Source organism: Myiozetetes cayanensis, unplaced genomic scaffold (genome assembly GCF_022539395.1).
Source record: "Myiozetetes cayanensis isolate MyiCay16 unplaced genomic scaffold, myiCay2020 scf6-25, whole genome shotgun sequence".
Classification (NCBI taxonomy): Eukaryota; Metazoa; Chordata; class Aves; order Passeriformes; family Tyrannidae; genus Myiozetetes; species Myiozetetes cayanensis.
The window spans coordinates 15,624,826-15,650,831 of NW_026087853.1; the positions used below are offsets into that span (position 1 = coordinate 15,624,826).

At 40.2% G+C, this 26,006-nt stretch overlaps 1 protein-coding gene across 12 annotated transcripts in view; it reads left to right on the forward strand.

The window, feature by feature from the left end:
• The window catches only part of FOXN3 (forkhead box N3), a 208,564-nt gene that overhangs the window by 109,342 nt on the left and 73,216 nt on the right, over positions 1 to 26,006 (forward strand). For all 12 annotated transcript variants that reach the window (XM_050335353.1, XM_050335355.1, XM_050335352.1 and 9 more), the window contains exon 4: positions 22,845 to 22,909. In XM_050335353.1, coding sequence (XP_050191310.1) covers positions 22,845 to 22,909 — 65 coding nt within the window. The remainder of the gene's footprint in view (positions 1 to 22,844; positions 22,910 to 26,006) is intronic.

Sequence of the window (26,006 nt, forward strand, 5' to 3'; positions counted from 1 at the left end):
GAGGTCTCAGAGAATACAAGTTCTTCCAAAGTGTGCCCTCTACCACCGTCGCATGTCTTGATTTGAAGAGCATCTATACGAATTATGCAGCTTTATTTCTGTTTTCTGGCAAGTTAGAGAATATTGGTTCAATTTGGTGCCAGGTATGAATAGCAAAGGAAAAGAGAACTTTTGCTTGAGTGAACGCACTGATAAGTGCGTGTATATTTGAGGATTTGCCAATCTAGGACTTGGTTTCTAACATACCCTTATCAACTCTCTAGCCATTAGACTCCTGTGCTACAGGAAGTATCCCATTGAGCATAGTTTCAGAAAACAAAATAGATCATCTTACCTTTTAGAAGGCATCTTTTTTTTAGTACCTTATTGTATGAGGGAGGTGTAGTGGACAAAGATAAGTTGGGAAAGGTGGCAACAGATCCTGGAGAGAAAAAGAAGAGCAGAAAGTCTGAGTCTATCATCTCTTTCACACAGCAGTTTCATGCATTCTTTCTGCAGCATCCTTGTGCTCAGCAGGAATAGCTGGTGGAAATACTAATAACCCTCTAATCACATCTTCATTCCTCTCAAAATTAGTTAAATGCTCCTGAACCTTCTCAGCTGAGATGTTTTCAATTCTTTCTCCTTCATACCCACTAAATAGAAGAAACGTCTGGTTTCCCATTTGCCAAATACATGAAGATTTGGTAGAGTCTTTGTTTTGTCTGCACGTTTGTAGACTTTTGATAAAGTACTTTAAAGCAGCGTTCTTAGACTTTCATGTTTCTCTAGATGCCAGGCAAACACCAGGTCTTTGCTTTAGGTTTTGTTTTTCATAGTTCCATTTGTTGAATAGTCTTTCCAGTTACTTGGCTTCTTAGGCTCTTTTTCCCCTCCTCTGTGCCTTCTGTAGATAAATATAGCCTTATTCCAAAGATAACTTGGAATGGTACCATAGATATTTCCACTCAGTCCATGGGAAAAGGAAAGTCTAGGGATGTGTTTTGAAATTTTTGTTACTTTGTGAAACCTTCTCTAGCCCTGGGTATTTCCCTATGAAAATTGTTGAGTGACCTCATTGACTTAGTTGCTGACATCAGAAACTTGAAGCATGTGGGTGCTGTGCTTCTGCAACTCTTCATCCCTCTTTTCTGTCCCCAGAGTGTGTGCTGTGCGTTGAGAGCATGGGTTGTGCAGTGCATGAGCCATACGGTGTGGCAAAAAGAGAGCCTGGGGGACACCTCTCCTTTGGCTACTTGGCAGTGTGAGTCCATCTCTCACCCTTGGTCCCATTAATAAGCATTGCATCACTGTAGCAACTGCAGCAGTTGTGTGGGTGGGGAAGCCTGTGCAGTGTTCAACAACAGTTCACTGAAGTTTTAGTAGTTGAAAATTAAGGCTCAGGAACGAGGGTTTGTGTGACGATCAGTGGCTTTCGTCGTGTTTGCTAATCATATAATATCACCGTAGTGGAAGTCATTTGACTTCTGAGTTTGAAAATAAACTCATGAAACTTGGGAAGCTGCAAATAGTATCATAGTATGTCACATCTTACTGCTGTTGGATTAAGAAAAAGATTTTTTTATTTCCTGAACTGAAGTTAAATTTTTAAATTTAGTTTTAATTACTCTCTTTTTTGCCTTTTAGATTTTATTCACTTCTCTATTATCTATTGGACTTTTTTTTGCTTTAGTGTCTGTATAAAGAAAGATTGACAGGGAAGGTCACCTTATTTTTAGTTCTATTGTAAGACTGACATTCATAGAGCAGCTTCTAATGTCATATTAATAGTAATAAACATTCTGTGAGTAAAAATTATTTTGATAAATTGAGAATCTTTCAAAGGTAGGTAAGGGTTGGCTTTTCTGTAAAGGTTGTTATTTTAAGACATTTTACAGTTTAACTCTTCATCGTTTATTTAATATTTGTTTAAACAACAGTAAAGTGCATTGACTATTTCCAAGAATTGTAGCTCTGTCTTAAACAAAAACCTGCATGGACCTTTCATCCTTTCACATAGCATTTGAATATATATTAGGGAATAGAGAACATGTTTTAACACAGGCAGCTGTTGCACTTTATGCAAAACTTCCAATATTTGTGTAACCAATTTGTTCCGTATGGAATACCCACTGAGAATATCAGTTCTACCACAGGTTCAGAGGCTTTGGCTAAGGGAAGAGGCCAAGCAGACCTGTTTGGCAGCTCCTCATTGTCATGTGACAGTCCACCTGAGTCCAAGAGTTGGAGGAACTGACTACAGGTGACCCATCTTCTCCCCAGATCATAACAGAAGGTGACAGATAAACTATAAAAATGCTGGTTGTCCATAGAGAAATATCCTTAGAGATGAGCATGACTAGTGAGAATCAATTCCTCTTCTCTCTGCATGATGTTAGTGGGAAGCATAACGCAAGAGAGACAGGTTTTGTGGCTGCTCACAGTGTGACTGTGGAAAATCCTAACAAGGTGGGTTCAGGTGATTGAGATGGCCCTTCTGGTCTTGCATTACCCATCAGAAGTGCAAAACTGAGCTGGATGGTGGACTTTCAGCCTGGGCTCTGGGTCAGCAAGCAGAGAATTGGAAGACCTTGAGCTTCATGGGAAGGTAGACTGACCAGCTGGTCTTTGACCTGAACAAAATCCTCTTATTTCCTTATCTTCCCGTCATAGGGGGCGCCTGCATACTGAGCTGGGCTTTCCCCAGTAGTGTTTCCAATTTTTTTATACATATAGTTAAAAGAAAAGTGCAGTTGCATTTCATAGGTGTTTCCACAACAAAATGGGTAGAGTCTTTTTTAATTTTTGACTTGGAAAAATCACGCTGGTTGTTTCATCAGAATAAACTACTTATATAAAAACTGATTTTTGGAGGAGCTGGAGTGTCCTTAGTAGAGACATTTCCATCCTCCACACAGTCCTCTATAGCTGGGAACACAGACTGTTTTCTCACACGTTCAGTTGTTCATCCCCAGGTAAAAAGATGGGAGGTGAGATGTATGTCTTATTGCCTGTCCAGTGTGTCCAGTTTTACAGTGGCTTGATAAAATGATTGTTTTGAAACAGAAGTGCTCAACATTTGCATTTCTTGGGGTTTTTTTCAGTAAAACCCTGATGAAACTCTGAAGGTTATATTTGATTATCTGAATTGTATGTTTTTACAGAGGGTTCTCACTGATGACATTTGTTCTGTTTCTGAATTGTGAAACTGTTTGTAAAATGCAGCATTTGCTGAGGCTAACAATTAAGCAGTAGTCCCCCAAAAGGTGGAATTTTGTTCAACTGTGTCCACACCTAATATGAATACACCTGGAAGAGGATACTAATCCTAGTGGGACTTTTAGATTTAGATCTCTCCAATAGTTCAAGTCCACATGGGCTGTAGTAGCAAGCACAGATTTTTTTAATGTTGCTCTTCCACTTCCTGTGAAGCATTCATCTCTGGCACTAGGTCATGGAAACCCTGGACTGAACAGGCTGTGGATTTCATCCAGTTTGATTGTTTTCATGTTGTTATGCTTTGGATAAGATTCCCCATTTTGCATCTGAGGCTTTTTTTCCCTCTGTCCATGTGTGGTTTTAGTGATAAATGTGCAAACCTCTTGGGATTTCAGTGCACGGGTATGTGTACCTACTGCAGTGTACTTTTTATGTCAAAAGGCAGCCTGGCCGCCAGGGAAGCTGCTCTCTCTGGCACTTAGAAACTAAATGTACCATTTTAGAGCAGGTGACCTATTTTCATTACAAAAGAGCAAATACTGAGAGAATAGTGATAGGAAAATTGCTTGAGACAACTAGTCTGAAGTGGGTTCGTGTAAGCAGTTTGACTAGCAAACACATTAGAGAAGTTAATTTTGTTGGTGAATAATTTGGAGATACTAGAAGAGGAGCATGGGTAGGGTGCAGCCCAGCTCTCTGTGCAGGGTAAAGTTGGTTGGGTTGTCATATATACCTGTGTATCTGTTTACAAGGGATCATGGTTTCTACCTCTGTGGTTTAAGATCCTGTGTTCTTTTGTGAAAGGGGAACAACTGAAGAGATTGGCCAACTCAGATGTGAGTGTGGATCAGTTTTATAAAAGATCTTTCTTTTCATCCTGACTCATTTCTGCTTTGTTGGCAATCCACTCCTGTTAACTGCCAGTACTTGCTCGCTCTGTCGGCTCATGTGTATGCTTCAGTTATGTATGGTAATTTTTTATTGCTCTACTCTTAAAACATCCAAGATTGCACAGCCAGTGAGTCTTGCTAATACAATTGTAAATGTATTTCTTTCTTGGCTTACTGCAGCATGCATGCACTTGTTCAATTTTCTTTTCATTAGCTTCTATGACATATTTTTGGTATTAGAATCAGGACTACATGGACTTTATTTGTTAAAGTGAAGTAACTGTAGTTTATTATTCTGCCTTTTTTAAATTAGTAGTCAGTGTCCAACTTTATACAGCTGGTGGATTTTTGCATTTGTTTTTTATGGCCCTTTATACCTGACTGCTGTTGCCAGTTGTTCTCTGTCCTGCAGTTTTTAACCTCACTGATGGGTTCTCTGTGTTGTCTGTCTGGGTGATATAAATATTGCAGAGCTCTATGCATCTCACTGCTGTTTTTTTTCTGTAACTGTTTTTATCACAATCCCATTATATATCCTACCAAAAGAAATTTGATTCAAACAGTGGTTACAGGCTTGATGGAGAACTTCCTAAGGTTAGTTTGAAAAACTAAGATGCTCAGAACAGACTCTAATTTTGACACTTTCACTTTCACTTAAGCATTTAGAACTGTATATAATTCTGGGGTTTAGTCTTGTGTAGTAGGGGTGGTGTTTTTAAAGAAAAAATTATATAGAATTCAGAAAATTTAATTGCACAGTAATGTAGATACTGAAGGTTGAGTTATTAAAAATGTAACAATGTTTTAAAATGCCCATGGAGCATTGGGAATTCATAACTGATGGTGGTACATGATGCAGGATCTAGTAAAAGTATATGAAAGAGAGATGTAAATTTAGCAAACTGGGCATCATTTGGGTTTCATTAATTTTTATATTTAATCTGGATAAACAGATGGAGAAAAAATATAAACAAGAAGGAACTGGGTTACTTTTAATTATGTAACTTTCCTGAAAAGTCTTTTTTTTTCCCAAGCAGCTGTCTGATCAATGGCAAAATTCATAACAGCTTCCCAAGTATTTAAAATCTCTATTAATTGGAGTTCTTTCTCTGTATAAAAGATTGTTCTCTCTTTAGCTGTTTTGCATATGAAAGATAAGAAGACCATTTCTCTCATGAGATTAAAAAAATAAATAAAACAATTAATTAGAATGAAATAATTTTCTAAACTTAAGGGAATTAATAACAAACAAAGCTTCTGGAGTAGCCAGCTTTTATTTTGCAGTTTGCAAGTATAATATAATGTATAAGGAAGGCTTTATGCAAACAAATCTTTTCCATGATAGTTTAAGAGCCACAGTTGGCTATATTGCTAAAGCGATGTAGATCTTTTGGTTATTAAGTATATTTTGCTGGTTTTGCCTCCTTTGCCTTCAGATACAGAAATAGACTTGCTAAGATTTTTGGGGAAAAGAGGCTGGAAATTTCTTCAGGAAGTGTTAGAGCTAATCTTTTTCTGTCACCCTTTGGGATATTACTCTAAAAACTCTGCTTTGGAAATGGGGCAAGTATCAATGAGCTCTGTATTTTGTAGTTACATGGAACAAGAACTTTAGAAGTTGGGTTTGTGCTGAGTAACACTGCCAAAAAAACCCCAACCAAACAAAAAACCCCCAACAAGGTAATTTTTGCATATTTCTGTACCCATCTGCCATCCTTGATTCACTGTGTTGGATATGAGATGCCCCCGAGAAGAGCGGTCAGCACTTTGTGGGTGGCACTCTCAGGCATTACAGTTGAAAACCCCACTAACAATTGCTATCTGATCAGTTAAGCACCCCCCCCACACACACCCCAGACTGAGAGGAAACTTTTTACAAGCTCTTGGGATTTACCACTGAATTTGCCCTTTGGCTAGTCTAAGACAACAAAAGCGTACTTGAGCTTTGACCATAGGCTGTGACAGTGGCAGGCAGACTAGTTCTCAAACAGCTGCCTGGGGACCCTCAGAGCAGTATCATCTGATTGCTCAGCAGAGGGTTGCTGTTGGACTTAGATTTGGAGATTTGTTTGGGGTTATTTTGGTGTGGTTTCTTTATTTTTCCTTTGAAAAGTCATTTTAAGATGATCTTGCTGCCCTTGTACAATAGCAAACTGTTCTCTTAGTTGTGCTGCTGAAATCACTTGTAGCGTTGCACTGTAAATGTGATCCTGGGGCTTTGGCATTTTAAGGTATTGGAACTTGTCAAGGGTGAGGTCTTAAAGCATTCCTACCAGTGAAGGTACTCTGACCTGGGGAGAAGAGACTGGCAACATGAACTGACCTCCACTTGCTGTCTTCTAATTACCAGTTTTCACACTGGTGGAAAACAGAGGTTGCTTTGATGCCATAAACAAGTTAACAGTATCACTCTGTGGACGAGATGGTCGATTTTCATGGGGACGTCTCTCTCCTTCTGTTCTATTGCTCTTGTGAACAGACTTTGACATTGGGATGGAAAACTTGCCATTTTAATAGCATGTGAGGAGGAAACAAGTACACAGACTCTGGTTTATCTTTCCTTGGTCACTGACCAGGTGCAAATAATGAACTTATTAGACTGAATTAATCTCTTAAAGGAAATAGTCTGAAATCCATCTGGTAGAGGGCTGAAAAGCAGACTCAATAAAATCCTAGAAAATTGGCTGTAGGAAGGAGTTTTCCATTGGCAGAAAGCTGAATTGGATGACCTAAGGAGAGTCCTTTGTCTGAAATCTGTGACACAAAGGCAAACAGAAATAATTGGTAGATCCTGAGCACATTTGTAAACTGCATTTTCAAGAGATGGAGAATTTGAATTTTTCCAGCTGATGTTCTCTAACATGAATCCTTCAGTCAGATGTTGCATTGTGGATGGCTTTAGAGTGCTGGGGGAATTTAGTGTCCAGAGGACTGTAATACGCACAGAATTAAGCATAATTATTACCCATCTTAACTCAAAAGCCACTGAGACATCACCTGATATCAAGCTATGGTGCAAACAAACTAAAATAGTAATTTCAGCTCTGTGATCAATTTCTGTGACTGGAGATAAATGACAGGTTCTTACTGTGTGACAGTTGAGTACCCACACCATTTCTGGGAGGTACTTGGAGTAACAGACTGCTTTTTTCTCCAGTGATAGTGAGATGCTGGCTGAGCATACCTTCTTACACACATATCTTTGGTGTTGCCTCTTTGCAGTAGCAGTAGATTCCTAAATCTAATGAGAATCTTGTGCGTCTTGCGTGCTGGCTTCTGCAGGAGTCTCGACACCTGAGAACTTGCCTCTTACTGATGCTCTACAAGAAGGGTTGATCTTTCATGAGAGTGAGGCGAGTCGTATAATTTTCCTTTTTTGATGGTAATGTATTTTTCATAGCATACGTGCTTGCAGATGCCTACAGGTGTACAGTAGTGAATAAGAGTGTGGATGTAGTCACAATTGTGTTTACATTCCAGAGCACTCCTTGGGGTCATGATGAAAGCAATGTATATCTCACATGGGGTTTATTATGTTGCCCTTCAGCTTCAGGACAGTAGCAGGTACTGTACAATATCTAAGTGTCAAAAGTTAATGTGCACACTTGGAGATGCAGTCCTACCAGCTTGAAAAACTTATGAAGCTTTTTACTTAATTTGCCTGAATCAAAACTCAGGGTTAACCTTGGGTTTGTTGGAAGTGAACATCCATTGGAAACAGGTTTTTTGTGGTTTTGTTTTAATGCACTTCCTGGATTGAAGCTTCCAAATAGAGATAAAATGATTTTGCTTCCAAGTCTTGAGAAAATGTCAGAAAACGAGAAGTGGTCAACACTGCTATTCCCTCACTAAGAGAAGTCATTGTTCCTTTTTTTGCACTACCTGCAAATACAGTCATTAGCTGAAAAGTATCAGGCTTTCTTAAATCTCCTTTTACTCTTTATTCTTCAGGGAATTGTGTCATGGAATATTTATTAAGCAAAGACTGTCCTTTCACCACACCAGCTCAGTCCCATCACGTCAACGTGTTCCTTGGCAGCTGCCACAGGTGGGGTGCGCAGGGTGCTCCTTGTTTCCCTCCTCCCTGCCAGTGGCAGAGCTCTGGAGAGGTGGCGCTGCCTGTGCCACCCTTTGTGCCTGGCTGGGGGCCTCGGCCCAGGCACACAACCCTGAACATCACCCGAAAACTTGTGGAGCTTCTTGAGCAACAGTGAAGCAATTCTCTGGCTCTGTGAAATCGTGCTGCTCATGCTGTGCAATTTAAAGACAAAGTGCTTCCTGCTAATTATTAACAGTTACTCTGTAGGAACAAACTCATTATAGGGCCACTGAACCCTGGCCTGCCATCTTTTTCGGCACCTGAACAATGCAGCAGGGAGGGGAAAGAAATGGTGAGAGAAACTGGAGTGCTGGCACCAATTAGTCCCAAGATTAGTCCTGAAAGAGGATTTCAATTTCAAGGCCAAAAAGAGTAGGGAGTGGGTAAAAGGACTTGAAATGAGATTATAGGACCTAAAAGCGCCTTTCTTTTGTTAGGGAAATAATTCAGCAGTTTTGCTCGAGCCAGTGAGACAATCCAGTTTAGTGGCTGAAGCAGGAGATGTGTGTCCTGTTGCTTTTTAAGGTTCTTTAACTAAGTTGATCCCCAGTTGCATTTGTTAGTGCTTCCTGTGAAATCAAAGTGTTTTCAACAAACAAACAAAAACATGGAGGAAAGCTATTGCCTCATCAAAAGGCCTGTTGTTTTTCAGGAAGCTTATTTGTATTCTTTAAAAGGGAAGCCAAAGAAAGGAGGCAGATTGAACTCCATTTTTTTCCTTTGAGGAAACTTTTCTCCTGGTGGTTACTATGAAACCAGCACTTGGAGTCACCCTTTCACGACCCATCCTACAGATGAGTTTCAGTGCCGGTTTTTGTTTGTTGGCCTGCTCAGAGATGCAGATCAGGCAGTTCCTACTTCAGTTAAAAGCACCATCTCCGGTCAGTACCATAGTGATGTACATAATTCTCTTCCTCGGGGAGGGAAGTGGGCACTAAGCCTTGCTGCTCTGTTGAAGAGACCACAATACGCACTCATGTAACACCCGTAATGGTCTGGGACTGAAGACTGGAGCTTGCTTGGAGACAGCAGAAATAGAGGTCTTCCCCCTTCCACTCCTTCCAGAAGGAGAATTACAAAAGGAGGAATTACCAAAAAGAACTACAGACATTGTGGATTTAATAGGAAATGTTTTGATTTAGTCTATTACTGCAAAACTGCATGAAATAGTGACACTTTTTCTGCCCTTCGCAAGACCAGAACCTGTTTTCTAGGGGTGCCTGAAGTCAAAAATTGTAGAGGGGTCATGAATGTATCTATTAGCAGGATTTTTCCTTCTGTACTTTTTCAGTGGGACTTCTCAGTGTGAAACACCTATGCAGACAGGCTTGAAACCTTTGCTTTCAGTTTGCTGTGCCCACAAGTTTAGAGAAGTTTCTCATCGTGAAGGAGTAATGAGTTCTGCTATGCTCTTGATTCCTGTTCTGCATTGCTTGTGAGCCCTTGTTAAAACTGCTTTCATAGGCAAGTAATAGAATCATTAAGGTTAGAAAAGACCTCTGAGTTCAATGCTTAAAGCTGTCTTCTAGTGTGGCACCAAGAGGTTAATAGGCACGATGTTGCCACTTGGGCTGGTGTAGCCTGAATAATGGGCAAGATTGGGGTGCACGGGGAACACACTGAGAATAACCTCTCTTTTAATAGAGAGGACTCTTTAACTCTGACAAAACTATTAAAATAGTACATTCTACATACTGTTCTTGGAGGTGAATTGTAATCTTCGGATTTGTTTATACCCAAGTATCTTAATTCCCATCCAAAGCCTTTTTTAAATGCTAAATTATTGTCCATTTTGGTTTTATTCCATTATATTGGTCTCGCATAATCTAGTGAACCTGACTTGCAGCTTTCTAGCCTTCACAACCTATTCCACAGCCCTCCAAGAAAAGAGGGAAAGAGAGACTAAGAGACAAACCCATCCAAAAGAGTTTCCACAGGAGTTGATGAAGAAGCACAGGTTTCTTGTCATGTCTATGGGATTTGTGTAAATGGCTTTAATAAGACTTCAGGTGTGAAGTTGTCCCATGCTGAGATGTTGAAGGCTCTACAAATTAGCCATAAACTTTCTGAAATAGACTAAAGACAATAATAAAACCCAAAAAGAGGCTCAGCAGAGGAGCTAATGTGGAGGAGGAGACAGGTTGTAAGCAGGGATTGGTAGTGACAACAGAGTAGCTGGTCCTCTTAGGAGTAGGAGAGAAAAAAAGGATTGAAAAGGGATTAACAGTGCAATGAGATGACAACAGTTTCTGCGGATGGCATCCAAGTCTGCTTTGCTTCAAGTCCTGTTTCTCTATGATCTGAACTTTAGGTGCAGGGCTTTCTAAAAAGGAGTTGTTGGTTGAGCATGTTCCAGTTAAGTGAGAACCAAAGGTGGTACTGGCCTCACCCAGCAGAGGCAACTCTCTGGATGGTTCAGTGCTGCAAATGCCCGAGCCCGCTGCTTTCCAGTTTATGGGTATTTACTATCAGCGCTTTGTGTGTTGGCTGGAAAATTCAGTGATGGTCTGTACATGATATTATAAAAAAGGGACTTGACTTTCGATGAAACCACCAACATGAGAATTAACTGCAGTGGTTTGGCAAAGTTGTTTGTTCCTTTATTTCCTTCCCTGATTTGTTGGAAGTTACACTGACATGTGAAGAAAATATTTCTCCTTAATTGGTTGTAGTAAACGGATACTATAAATTAATTGCCTTTTGAATGTTTAAAAGGTTATGTCCCATTCATTTTATGACTGATTAGTATCATTTCACTAGAAGGAACAAGCTTGAGGTCATCTGATGTTTCAAAAGCATAGTTTGTTACTTTCTGTGATTTGCTGCTTTAGAGGGCTCAAATGCTATCTAGGGATGTCAGAGTGTCAGTTTCTCTTTCTAAACACCAGTGAACCATAATTAATTGTTTCCTGTAATCTAACTCACTGATTTTCTATATTTGAGGTGATCCGAGGACCAGCTTTACTCCAAGGATTAATTACACATACAGTGAGAGAGCATATACACTCCTGACCATAAATTTTTTGCTAGTTAGCGCTAATAAGGATATTTTGCAACTGCATGGCAGATACTGATTCAACTGGAAGTAGAATTACACAGTATGTGATAGATAACCATACCCATCCTTAACAGCTCCTTTTAGTGCCTGCAAGGATTGTTCTCTTCATTAGTGAAATACCTCTGGTTTTGGGGTTGTCCATCAGCAAATGGACCTCCCAGAACCTCTTGGTTTGTCGAGGAGAGAACTTGTGGTCTCCTCCACTGGCTGCTAAACCAGAGTTATTCAGTGAGGGGCACAGAGGATTGCTGAATTGCCATATTTGGTTTTATTCCTTAACTTTCTTCAGCTTTGTCAAGAAATAGTGGATGGTCTAGACTCTCCCTCTGTGGTTTTGTGTTTTGGATCAAGGTTGCTACCAAACTGCTGTTTAAATATACCATGAAGAAAAAATAAACTTGAGACTTTTTTTTTGTGACTTTTTATCGCATTTATAGTGATTTTTTTCAATCTTCACCACGTGGAGTCACAGCGGATAAAGCAGAGATAAAGAAACCAGTATCTCATTGCAAAAGCCATTGCAAAACTTTACCTTTCTTCATACAGCCTTTATTTCTACATCTCTGCTTTCTGCTGCTAATCCCAAAGTGAAGAGCAGAGTGTTTAAGACTTGTCTTCCTGAGTTCATCCAACTTCTGCACAAACAGCTGAGGACAAGCAGCAAGCAGAGGGAAACTTAGACCACATCATGGATTCCACTAGGGCAACTGTGATTTGTTGAAATGACAGTGTTGTAAGACAATTTTGGGAAGGGTAGTCTCCTTGTTAGACATACAACTTCATCACTCATATGAGAAATCACTGGTAGAAGGGTGACTTCTCTCAACAAATTATGTGAAGGTCAGCTTTTCCTCACTAAATTCCTTCATTCATGTAGATAATATTGTAACTTGAGAGAATTATTAGAATATTATTAAAGACGATGTTAGTATTCTCAGTAGGCTGAACAGCTGTTTGGAGAGGTAAGGATTAGGGGATAAAGATACACACTGAATTTTATTTCCCATTACAGGAGGGAGGTTTATTTTTCTGTAAAGATGAAAGTGAAAATGAGTTAAAATTAAGTCCTCTGAGTATTTGTTTACAGTTAGGTTTGCAGAACATGTGAAATTCTTTATTTCATAGCTCTGCTTTGAAAATTTTAAGTGGAAGATACCAGGAATTGGATGCTGTGGTTATTGCTTCTGTAAAATTAACTAGGAGCACTCTTGTTCTGTACCAATCACGCACAGTTCACCCAACCACGGGTCAGTGGGGTTCTTCGTTTTGGCAGAGGCTGTAGGAAGGGAAGAGACTTCTGCAGTGTAAATATCTGTGAAGCTTCGTCTGCTCTGCCCCTTGAATTTGAGGCCTTCTTGGAAGAGTTTTCAGGAATAAGTTAAAAATTCCCATCTTCTCCTGACTAGATTGGGCTGATAGGATAGAATTCAATCAAACTTGTACTGTTTGTTGTAACTTTACTGTAAAAGGGAGGACATATTAAAATTCTGCTCCTAATTTTCTTTGTATCCAACCTGAGGCATTTGGGATACATTCAGGAGAAAAGCTGAGCTATGGTAGGTGCAACTAATGTCAGTCAGTGATGAGAAGCCTTAATACAGCAAGCAGTGTGGGTTGTCAGCATGGGCCTGGAGCTGGGAGGAGGTGTATTCAGGGCTGGATCCTGCTCTGCCACAGTTTCCTGGCTCTTTTGGAGGTACGTTGTTACCTCTGTGTGTGTGTTTTCCTTTCTCTGAATGGAAATGGTATCTGTAGCTCTGTGGGTGGGAGAATTGATCTAGGTGATGTCTCTACAGTGCTTCTGAATGCAAAAAATATTGTATTCGCTTCGTCTTTTGTTGCATCTGTAGAACCAGAACGTGAGGTGAAACAGCCCGTTGTTAGATGCTGTAGTTCTTTTTATGTGTGTGTTGGTCTGTGTCTCCCCCATCCCTAAAATAGAGCTCTTAGTGCTTCAGAAGGAATAACCTTGGGAATACAAGTGAGTGAAAACTGGCACGTTTTGATACTAAATTTTTTATGCCATAGCAGTTTTTTTCTAAAAATGTATCTCTAAGGTTAACGTGTTATTTATGCAATAAATTTCTGTGTTAGTGATAGAAACACCCAAAAACTGTCTGTCATTCATCTTTTGAGCACCGTGCACTCTTTGCAGTATAGTCCTCAGGCTTTGATCTTCTGGAGCATAAGAGTGTGACCACTGAATGCAGGGCTCATGAAGTGGATATGCATGAAGAGGTAGAATTGAGATAATAAAATACATAATTGGGGCTTTTCAAATACGTGAGTACTTGACATCTGTTGTTGTTATTGGTGTTGTTATTATTTTTGTTATTATCATCACGATCATGTATTCTGCCTTTACATAACTTTCTGACATGTGCGTCCAGCACTTTGGTGTACAGCCCAGTGACTGCAAATCTCTGCACGCTCCTCTGCAGCAGTCCTGCAGATCCCGTAAGTGCATTAAGCTTCCCAGGGAAAAATACCCTCAGCATCTGGGAGAGGTTAAATGTTCCAGGGGAGAGGTTAAACATTCGTTTGTCCTCTGCTGCTGTAATTCCAGAAGCCAGATTAGTTCTGAATCATCTGAACCACATTCATTCAAGATTAATGAGAAAGACCAAGTATGGAAAATTTCAGCTGGTAAGCGCCTTGGCTTTGAGCAAGTGGTGGAGAGGGAGTTCATACTGGCGGCAGCCTCTGGGTCATGCTTAGTTTTAAGTTTCCTTAGTACTTAAATTGGTGAAATGGGGAATCACACCATTCTGGATAAACAAGAATTTCAGCAAGCAACGTGAAGCAGTTGGTGGGACACACACACACAGTTTAAAGGCCTCACCTTCCTTTTCCCCATCTATTTCTGCTTCATTTGAGATCGGATTTGCCCTTTTGCATACGCACATGCTTACAACTTTGTGCATGTTCAAGGTACATTCGTGTCTTTAAAATTAACAAGTGGTGTGTTCTCAGTAATGCTGATGAGCCGTTCTGGCGGAGGTGGTGAATTGTCACTCTCAAGTCCAGCTGACTGACAGGCATGGTTTAAGCCATGGTTAGAGATGTGAGTGGGAGCCTCATGTGGGAAGTATTTATGAAAGCCAGGCAGTCTAGCAGCAGAGCTGTTTGATGTTCTGCAAAAATAATAAGTGGAGAATTCAGGACTAGACTAACAGAAGTCAATTTTGTGACCTTGGGATTTTTAAAGAATTAATCAGTTTCGGTTTGGGAGAGTCCTTCTTTTAGAAAAGCTTTGCAGTGTTGTGCCTGGGTAGCAGCTCTGCAGTCTCACTGCAGTTCAGTTGCCCAGGTGGTCCATGTGGAAGTTCTCTAGAGCCTTGTCTGTGCTGTAGCATTAACTATCAGAGCAGACTCTTTAAGTTGAAAATGAAGGTAGGCTTTAAGTACAGGCATTTTCTAGGACACATGTATTTTCCAGAACCTGAGATTAAAGACTTTTTCATTCCAGTGCAATTCTAATCAAGTAAAACAAAAACAGAAATCACTTGTTTTGCAGCAAATGAAGGCTGTTGTCAGAAAACTGGAGTTAGAATAGAAAAGACTCAAACTTCTCCCCACTGGCCAGGTGAGCATTTGATGCTGCCGCAGCCCAGAAGGGGCCACAGTCCTCTCTGGTCTCAGAGGCCAGTGGCTGTCTGTAAATGGAATCTTCTATTCATCTAGGCTTTAGGGCACTGACTTGTGGTTCCTGCATGAGCTGGCACAGGCACGGTCCATAGCACAGGAGCAACTTTAGGTAACTCTGAAGTTTCCCCAACCTGACAACTACCAGTTTTTCAACCAGTGATATCGACAGTCTAGGAACCATTTAATTGCAGTTGTGAAATATGGAGAAACACAGCACTTCAGCATGTGAAGTAACCTTCAGTATTTTTCCTTACTTCAAAGGAAGTGAAGCAGGAACAAATAACAGCCCATGCTACAGAAGTGAGCTATGTTAGTCCTTCTTTAACTATATGCAGTTCAAAAGACTATTCCCTCACCTATTGTGTTGTTACTTAACAATTCTTTATTCCTTCCAGAGATATGTAGTCTGTGTCAGTAAGAACTTATTCCTGTTTTTAGTATGGAAGAAGAAAAATAAAACTGAGACAGAAAGGATGAAATTACTTGCCTGGAGTCACTGTGTGGTTCAGTAGTAGAGGCAGAATTAGAACTGCAGGCTGATAGCCAGCATCCCCCAATTCCCAATGGAGACAAATCTTTTTTAATTAAAAGTAACGTGGGACAGTTGTCTCACCATGAATTTTCAAATATATCTGGACTTTCTCCTTTTCAGCCTAGAATTATAATGTGTTCACAAAATACATGTTAAAATATTTAAACACAGATTAGTGAGAAAGTTTCATTTTGCACTATGGCTGCAATACCTCAAATAGCCATCTCTCTTAAAACAACAACTCTCTAGAAATTATGATCTTTTAACTTATTTAAACAAATCCTCCATTGTTGTACATAAATATATAATATTTAGACCAACATTCTGGCTGAAGGCTACAGAGTCACACAGAGGGGCGAGGGGGCTTCATATATCACATCAGCAGTGAGAGGGGCCTTTTGAGCACCACAGTAGAGTCATTCATGGGTTCCAAAAGACACATGACCATGTTTTTCTTGAAATTAGGAATTACCATTTTCATTCCTAGTTCTGGAAACTTGAGAAGCTTTGTTTAACCTTTTTTTTTTCCTTTCTCTTCCTTTCTCTGTTTCTCTGTGTTCTTGCTTAATTACTTATTTTATGTAGGGACTGTGTCAGGAGAATGGCTTTGGCTATTTGGAGAATGTAAAGATTTGGCTAGCATTTCAGTTCATCCTTCAAAAAGCAACACTAAATTTCTTTTCAGACATTTTGTTCGTGAATGGCTTTCCCAAGCAACTTTTATTTTGTCTTTAATAAGAATTTAGATGTAAACCCTCTGGCAGTCATGTGATATAGATAACTCATTTGGAGTGTGCAAGAAATCAAAATTTTATTGTTCACTTGAAAGTGTGTTAGACACCCTAGAGAAACCAGGAAAGACTCCATATAGGAGCTTAAAGTCTGGATCTCACGTGTCGCAGTAAGTGAGAGATACCAAGAGACAATAAAGGAGGGAATTGCAGAGGAAAGAGAAGCATAGCCAGAATATTAGATTAGCTATCATAAATTAAAAATCAGTGTTGTGAATTCACAAATCTTCTTAAGAGTAATGTTTTGTCAGCTATGGAAAATTCGAGAAGATAGAGTAATGGGTTTATGTATTTAAAATCTCTAAAGTAATCAATTTTCCTTGAAATCAGGAAATACCTTAACACCAACCCTAGAGATAATTTTTTTATGTATTGTCATTAGCTCAGGTTAGTAGAGGTTTTTCCGCTCTGCTTGGAGAGGAAGCTTACTTCCTTTGTTGCTGGGTGATTGCTAATTGTGATATTAACTGCCAGCAAGCTACTGTCAAGGATTAGACTTTTATTTTCCTCTTCAACAAAACACGTGTTAGAGGTGCAGCAGTATCTAAATGCTTCTGTATTGCTCAAAATGTATAGTGGCAGTGATAAATTCTTTAAAACAGCTATGGTTATATGCCCAGATGCGAGAATTGGCCTCTCTTTGCAGTGCAGTAGCCTTGTTAGCCCCATTCAGTAGTGGTATTGAAGTTGGCTATAGAAAAGGGAGCTTATAAAACACAGAAAGTATCTGAGCTCTCTGGTGTAAACAGTGAAGAGCTGACAGGTGCTAGAGGCATGCTCAACCAGAATGAGCTGCTGTTTGTCTCGTGTTCGCTCTGCAAGCTCGTGGCAGTTTGGACCAAGTGATCTCCTCCTGTGCAGTCCGACAGGAGCTCTGCAGACCTTGGTTGTGCACCACAGGAGCCAAGAAGGCTCACTGCCATGCTTGTATTTCCCATGCCTTACACAGGGTGACTGGCATAATGAAGTATTATTCATCTTCAGCATCAAGGAATGCTGTATTCCCACAAAAATATGCTTTTTTTACGACACCATCCTAAATTTACTTTCTCAAGGAATGGTAAAAATTACAATCTTCCAGCTTAGTTGGGTAGCCATTTATATATCTTATAGTAGCAGTCTGAGTCCTGCTGGCATTGGTAGCTGAATGTGCTTGTCAGGATCATCATTCCCTGGGGCCACTAGATGCAGGGTTTGATGGGCTCCACCCATATAAGGGTTGTAGTTCCTACAACTACTGTTATCTCAGCAACTTCACTATAGGAATAAATGTAATTTACTTGCTTCTCAGAAACTCTGGGAAGTGAGTTTCTATGCCTGGACGAAGCTTCATTGGTTACTCTTTGACAAAATGATTTGTTGCTTCTAGGTTTGGGGTCCTTGACAATTCTTTCAGTTCACTCTATGTCAGAGGTGTAGGTGAAACTTGCAAAGAAGTGTTTTGCATTGTAGGTGGTTGGTAATGGAGTACTTACAGCACAGGTCCAGCAATGCCTTTTTTCCCTTCATCTGGCAGTGGCAGCTTCTACTCCCAGGAATTTTTAGTTATATGGATGTCCTGATAGCTGATGTCATCCCCAGGGCAAAGGGTGGTGGTCACAGTGAATCGAGTGCTCTCCTATCCACTTGTTCTGCATTACTGGGAACTTACTGCACTTGTCACGTCATTTTGCAAAATTCATGGGCTAAGCTGAATGTAGAGGAACTTCAGTCAATCATTTTTTCTTGTACCCATCATTTTTCCCACGGGTAAGGGCTGGAGAGGAGATCCTGTGTGTCACTGCTGCCTGTTTGTGGTCTAGCAGCTGTTTGCTTACTGCAGGATCTGTGTTGGGTATTTTGTGTGCCACAGCTTGTTAGCTTACAGCTGACACTGTTCATCTTTCTACCCTTTACCGAGCTGTCTTGCCCTGTGCTCTAAGCTTTTCTGGGATCCAGGATGTGATTTGGCACCAGCTGTGCCCGAGCAACTGATCCCACCTCCTCTTGGCCATGGTGGGCTGAGGTGTGTGTGGAGCATCTTCCCTGCCTCTCCACTGAGCCATCCTTCTTCGGGCTAATAGCTCTCAGCTCCAGATGCCTTCGAAATGTGCATTCAGGGGGTGGTGTTGGCTTGTTTGTTTGCTTTCCCCTCTTTCTGCATCATCCTGCGTTGCTGTCACTCTCTGGACATATTTGGTAACAGTCACTGGGCTGTATTTATTGCCTTGCTTCTGTGTTTTCATAATCCCTTAATTGTGGTGTGTAGTCCCACACAATTGAATTTGGTTTGAATTTTTAGTTGTTTGGGTTTTTTAAATCTATTAATCAGGCCTCTCTGACAAAGAGGCCTGTGAGAGCTTTTGGCATAGTTGTGAAATACTGCAACTGTGAGAGAGAATTCATACCCTGGCTTTTTTTAGTGCTTGGCTTTAAGACTGCAGTCTCCTTGCTCTAATGTGAATTCCAGAAGACAAAGGATTTATGTTTCCTTTTTTAAGTCTCCTGAAGCCTATGCACCTTTTAAAGATTTTTATAAATGTATGGCATTCGTTTTGGTAGAAATAATTAATCAGGGGGGCTCACACACATTGTTGCTTCTCTGTATGCCCTGGGAGCTCCTGGTTGGGCTGGCTGGCTGCCATGAACCCTCACTGGCTGGCCAGCCAGCCTTCACGTCTGCCTGGTTTCCAGCACAAACAGCGTCCAAATCAACACATTCCCCTAGAATGTTTTAGATTTAAGTAAAGCAACATTTTCCTATGGAAAAACCTGTGCTCAGAAAAATCTCTCCTAGTCCTTGATCAAGAAGCTTCCCATGCCCAGGGCCCTGTGGCACAATGAAGTTTTCTACTGTTTGTGTCATCAGAGGAAAAACAGTTCATCACTTGCCTTGGGCGGAAGTCAGGTCCCACTTACCATTAAAAATCGCTTGCCATCCATGGGAAAGGTGGGCTTTGATCAGAGATGCCTCCTGGTTCCTCAGGGGTTAAACATGGTCCTTCATGAGTTCTCTGAGCTATGGTGTTCAGTCGGCTGTGAATACTTCATTTGCTTGCTGTGGTGCTGCGCAGGTGCCGCAGTGCCAGTGCCTGTCCTTTAGAGAGAGGTGGACTGGGCACTGGATGAATGTGAACTTGTACCCCTGGATCCTGTTTTATGCATTTGCTACAAGTACTGTTGCAGCCTGGATATCCATTTGGCTGAGGGTATGCTTGAAACAGTAGTATTTTCTGCAAATCAGACCAATGTTCCTTGACAGGTAACTGTTGGTGTTTCACGTGTCTAATTCATAAACTGTACAAATTGTTCTTTCAAGATGTTTATTTGAAATCTCAGTTCTTTATGGTTGATCCGGGTCCATCTTCCACTCACCCCTGCAAGTGCCCTGTGCTCATATGCTTCTGGGAGTTAAGGCAGTCCAAACATGTGCATAATAAAAATGTATTAGGCCTCAAGTTTCTTCACTCTTGAGATAAGAATTCTAACTAGTTACTTCGCTTCTTCTAGTAGCCAGGTAGGGATTTAGTCAGAATAAAATATTAGTCAGTGTGTTTAGTTGGTAAATCTGGGGAAAAACTTGGCCAACAATAATGCTAATTGCAAAAATACTAATCTTACAGCATGCATTGATTATGAAACAAGATTGTAAACCCACATTTTGCATTCTTATTTTATCTAAATGCAGAATATGCTGTTACTTCTGTAGGACAACCAACCACTCTTCTTTTGTAGCTTACAGGCTACACTGAAGAAATCATTTGTTTGAAAAAAATTCCTGGGATGGAACAAATTTTTTTTTATTGATGGTCTTTAGAAGAATGAACTTCTTCAAATGGTTTCTTAATCTGGAACAGGGAGGAAGCAGGTTTTGAACACTTTAAAGTGAGTGATAGTTCAACTTTGTCATTTATCAACTTGAAATATGTTTTAATAATTAATACCCTCTGAGACTTCACATGCCAAAGTTTGGGAACAGATAGAAAATTTATCCAACACAGACCAGGCATAGCTAAACTTCAGTGAAGCCCTGCAAACACAGAAGTTGGTTGTTTTGAAAGGCTTGACAGTCGCTGCCGTACATTATTTACGTGCTTGAATTCTTCAGCTTCCTTCCCTGGGAAGACATAGTTAATTTTCTTAGTTCATGTGGGTTTGTGCTGAATCAGATGGAGATTTTTATGAGAGCCTTGGGCCTTTTTTCAAGTTGGAAAATAAGATAAATCACTATGGCTTTGTTTCTCTGGTGGAGACATTTTGTCTATTCAAATATATACGCTTTTCCTTCTCCTTTCTTTGCCCCCCTTCCACCCACTTACAGGCATACGACAGCCTGGGAGTGAATTTTTTCTATGACTTCATTTCATAATTTTGTCTTTTTTTTTTTTTTTTTCTTGGGCTTTTGAAAGGCCTGTAGTTGCCATACTGTGATTTCTGATTGGCAAATCTGTACAGTATCAAGATTATGCTATTGCTTTCCATTTGTAGCTTGATATAGCTTAATGTCTACTCCAGAGATTATCCAGGACTCTGATGTGCTATAAGACTGTGAATCTTAGAGGAGTGTGAATGCCCTCAACAGCTCTTGACCTTCATATGAGTTGAGGAGCTACACTGAAGAGCTGGCACTTACTATAAGGAACGCAAACAATTGGTTGCATTAAACCCTATAAAGTGGATGTGTGTATTCAGAGTGTGTGCCCCACACTCTCCAGCACTTAAATTGTAGACTTACTTAACTTCTTTTTGGTCATTTTGCTCGCTCTACTCTCTCTCTCAACTCCCTTCTTTGTTCAGGAGTACTGAAGGCTTTTATTGCTCATGTAATTGCTTTGGATCTATTTACAGTCCTTATTTTAACACAGTGAATTTTTTATATATTAACACAAGAGTATCTGCAGAATAATTGTGAAAGCAGTATGCTTTTTATATATGGTATTTTATCAGATCCTCGCTAATTGTTGTCAATGTAATAGACAACACCTGTTTTGCATTTCATTACATTTTCTGTAGCATTGGTCAGCTCAAGAGGAGACAAAGGTAACTTTGAACAGAAATGAAGTGTTGGGCTTGGTTCACGCTTTGCATCCAAAGGGGAAGGTGGGTTACCTTAAAAAGGCAGAGTGGTTTACAGCAGTCTTACTAAAGGATATTTAGTCCCTTAGTTTTAAATTGTGCTTGAATTTGAGCAACTATTTATACATTGATATCATAGTTTCATGTTGGTAATTTTAATAAAAGCTTAGTATATTAGAACACCTATGATTGTTGTCAAGCTGTAGAAGATTTTGAAACCTGCTTCCTGAGTACAGGAAAGGCTCCCTGGCAGCCTGTTTCTTCTACCTGCCTTGACAAGGCTGCAACAAATCTTCTATATGTTTTTAGTTATTTACCACAGGGACAATGGCTTTGAAATACTTGCTGTGGCTGACCCCTCAGATCCCATCCATGAACATCTCTTGCAGGCAGTGCTTCTCTTGCTGAGGACTGCGCACACAGCGGGAGCAGTGGTGGCACTCCTGCCCTGGGCAGCACTTCCTGTGGATGGCCGTGGGGAGGGTGAGCTGAGCCGTAGCGATAGCAGTCAGTGGCACTGTTAGGAAAAGGGCAAGGTTACCTTCTATGTCCAGGAAGTTCAGTCCTTCCACTGAGAGATGTGGCTGTGGGTGGCTGCTGAAGGGAGGCTTCCTCACAGCTTCCTCTCTTTCTCCAACTCGCTGACACCACAAGTTGTTGGAGTGGATGCTCCACAGTCTATTGCCCGCAGCACCGTGGGGCTGCTCCAAGGCAACAAAGGAAACAAGGTTTAACTGATCACGCCAATGTTCCCTCCTCTTCCCTGCGCCATGCTTGGAACGCTGTTATCTTCAGCTGCACTTGTCACAGTTGAGGCCCCTTGGAGTCCATTGCCTTCAGGCAGCCTCTGCATGAGCAGGAGGCGAAACAGAAGAGGGACCTGGAGGTGTCTGAGTTCAGAGCAAGGCTCCAGCTCAGGCGGGTGCCTGAGGGCCCCCTGTGGCCACTGCCCTGCCAGGGGCTCGCAGGAGCCGCCGTGGTCACCGAGCACGTGGTGAAGGCCAAACTCTGTCCACACTAGTGCTGGTACTGGCAGAGAGCGTGTTGAGCCGTGTGTTTGCTGGCACCATGAGGGGACCCCTGCATGTACGGGTGTTCCGTGGGCAGAGGGCTCTGACGGATCACAGGAACTGCCTGGTGTCTGGGCAGGGCTGTCCCAGGTAGATGCACTGGTGCAGTGTGTTGTCACGGCTGAGTGAAAGCCATAAAGCATTTGGGGTTTTAGCATATGACTTTGTGAAAAGGTGTGTATTTTGCTGTACTGAGAATTCAGTAAATATTTTTGATGTTGATTTGGAATTTTTTATTATTTATTCCAAATTGCTTTTTTCTTTCCTCTTCCAAGAGAGTGTGGGTGTGTCCTTTGCTGAAGAGGTTTTTCCTTGTGAAGAGAATGTGAATCTTGAATCAAACTAATCTATTTTTAGCATGGGATTTTAGACCCTTACTTGAAGGCAAAAGTGCCACGATGTTACATTACCTTTAAAAACAAAATAGAATTCATACAAATAGAAACTTATAATTGTTTAATGCAAATGTGATTTTCTTTACACTTATTTCTTATTCCCTTTAGCACATCAGGTCCACCCATTTGGCCAGGAAGCACCTTCTTCAAGAGAAATGGAGCCCTTCTACAAGGTAGGTGAAAGATGCTACATCTTGGATTAACTATTCTACTTAAGAAATACCTTTTTCAAATTGCACAGCTTTTTTAATATTTCACCTGGCAAGAAATAACCTAATGTTTTTTTGTTTCCTTTACTCTGTCTCCTTAATTGCGCATCTGGTGCCTTGAAAATGACGATTTACCGCGTACAGTGAGTGTAGTCTGTGAAAGTTGCTGCTTTTTTTCTTTCCTCAGATCATTAAATTGCTTGCTCTTGTATATGGTGAAGGGTGGCTTTTTGGTTTCTTTCCTTTGTGTGGATAAAGAGTGACCAGAAGGAAGTGTTCCAGGGACACCGCTTTTAGCTCTGTGGATGAAGCAAGGTTGTTCTTTGAGAGAGATCCTTTCTTTACTCCTTAATTGTGCTGATAAAAAAATGTACTGGAAGGTAGGTAGCAATGCTGTAGTGGGGAAAACAGGGACAAAGTAATTGTCTCAAGAAACCTACTGTATTTAGTAGTTTAATCCATTCCATTGGATGGACAGTATAAACAGAAGCTATATGACTGCAGTTTTGATAGGTCAAACTTTTCAGTCTATCTCACCAGACTTCTTAAAACCATTATTCACTGCAATGTGTGTTTATATTTCATTGAGTACATAGAATTACCATCACTCTTAATGGAGGTGTCTTGGGAACACAGAAACCTGTGTCCCCATGACTGCAGCTGTTTGTCTGTGGTGCAGATGGTCTTTGCAAGTATTTATCCATGAAGTGTCTCAGTTATGTGTTCATTTTAATGATGCCAAAACTTTTCTGGCCTTCTTGCTGGCAGAAGATGCTGTGTTATGTTGTTGAGAACATTTGTCCAAATCACCTAGCCTGGAGCTTTACTCAGGACAAGGCACACAAGCAAATAATTGCTCACCTTCCACATACCAAAGTAATCCAGCATCTGAAGTTTACCTGAGAATATTTTTCAACTGATTTCCTTGCACATGTCTAAAAATTTGCATAATTCTATATATTATCTGTGCTGAGATTTGTTTAAACAAATTCTAAATACATTAAAGCATTCAGATAATTTCTTAACACTGGGAGGTGGTATAAATTGTAGTGTTTGACAGCTTTTGGCTTTAGTCTTGATCAGATAGATCTGCTACCTTTGCAGTCCTTCCTACTGAAAAGAACTAAATTTTAATTTATTTTTTTTTAAGAAAAAGAACTATTTTGAAATAGCTTGATTTGTTTTCAGTTTTTCAACAATTCTAGTTGTAAGTGGATATCTGCACACACACAGTCTTCGTAATTCATAAAATGTGAACTGCTCTGTTAACTCTGTATGGCACAAATGTTTTACCTTTTCTTAAGACGCAAGACAGCAGGAATTAATAACAGCTGTTTCAGTAGCCCTTCCTATCTCAGTTGTTGCTTAAAGCCTTCTCCTAGTAAAGAATACCCTGTTCTCTGTCCTCTTCTGCACATTTCTGCCTTCCAAATTGGAGAGAAAAAACTAAAAGCCCAAAACTTTTCAATGTATTAAAGAAATAGAAAAAAAAGAGAGCAAAGACTGCCTTTTCAAGCAACTAGCATAGCCTAACAGACCTTTAATTAAGTTGGCATTCTGCATTACCATTTCAAGTGGAAAACGCAGCCAGTTTGGACTGTGATATGCATGACACAACTGAGGTTAGAAGGATGAGAGAGTATGAAGAAAAACCTCATTAATGTAATCTTTTAACACTTCCTGGTTATGATTTTAAAACAAGAAGATAAATCAACCAAGCATTCCTTTCTGTCTTTTTGTCTTCTATTCTGTCTTTCCATTTTTCCCTACAGTGAGTTGTTTCATGTGTAAGCTTCAGCAGGTTGAATGAAAATAGTCTATCCACCTCTTTGCTGATTCTGTCTTTTTCCAGAAAACATGCATAGAGGAGTGGTAGCAGGGAGGTTTCAGAGGAAGTGCAGATATTTGTCAGTTCCTATGTTACATGAACATCTTAAGTCTCTTTTTCCAGTGCTTATATCCAGTTTAATGCAAACAGGAGAATGAAAAATTGACTCAATTATCGGTTTCAAATCCTTTAGTTGGCAAAAGTTTAGGTAATAAAGGGATTTTAAATTATTTTTACTTGATAAATGTTTTGCTATATTTGAAAAGAATCTTCAGTGTGTGTTATAGACAATAATATAGAATAATTCTGTAATTTTAGTAAATGTGATATTCATGTGCACTTGTCACACCTCATTTCTTCTGAGTTGTTAAGAAAAATGCCCTTTTTCTGGTTTGGGGAATGAAGAAAAAATAATTCCACAATGTAACTAGTGCTTTTTTTAGTCAAGAAAGATTGTAGATGTTCCTGGTTTCTATTCATTTTATATCAGAACTATTTGGCAAAGCAGTCTTAATCATTGTAAAGAGTTTAACATATCTCTCCTGAGAAAGTGACTGAGAAACAAGTTATCTGTGTACCTCAAAGTAACAAAGGAAGAGAAAAGGAAACTAAAATTCATTTTAGTTGTTCTGCGTCCATAATGTTTTTGACATGAGCAGGATTAATTCTCTGTTCCATTCTGGCTGTCTTTGTGTTTTTTGAAGAATATTGAACAAAATATATATATGCTGTTCTCTCTTTACCTGTGGTTTTATTAGATACAAGATGTCTGCCTCAGTTTCTTTTGTGAGGGTCCATGATACTGTTGCTCTTAGCATAACTCTCTAATCTGTTACTCTGTGTTGAGTAAGTTCCCTGTTCTGGTGCCTTTTGAAGTCTTGAATTCCTTCTTCTGGGTGAGGATTGTTCCCTATATCCTTATGCTCTTTGGTCTTCTCATGAAGTCCCATGCAGAGCTTAATTTAGGTAGGACCTTCAGTCTTAGCAGACACTGATGTCTTCTCTCAAAACTTGTCCGTGTATTCATGGAAATTGCTGTGTTCTAGCCTTCAGGATTCCCAGATAAAAAAGGTTTTTGCTCTTGGTGCTTTCCTTTTTCTGTTTAATTTGGTTTTTTTGGGGGGAGGGTGCAGATTTGTAGCTTGTTATATGTATTGTGTGTTTGTTTCAAATCATGGGTTAATTTTTTTAAACCTTGTGTATGGAGAGCCTTTGTTCCTGCTTTTTTTCCTG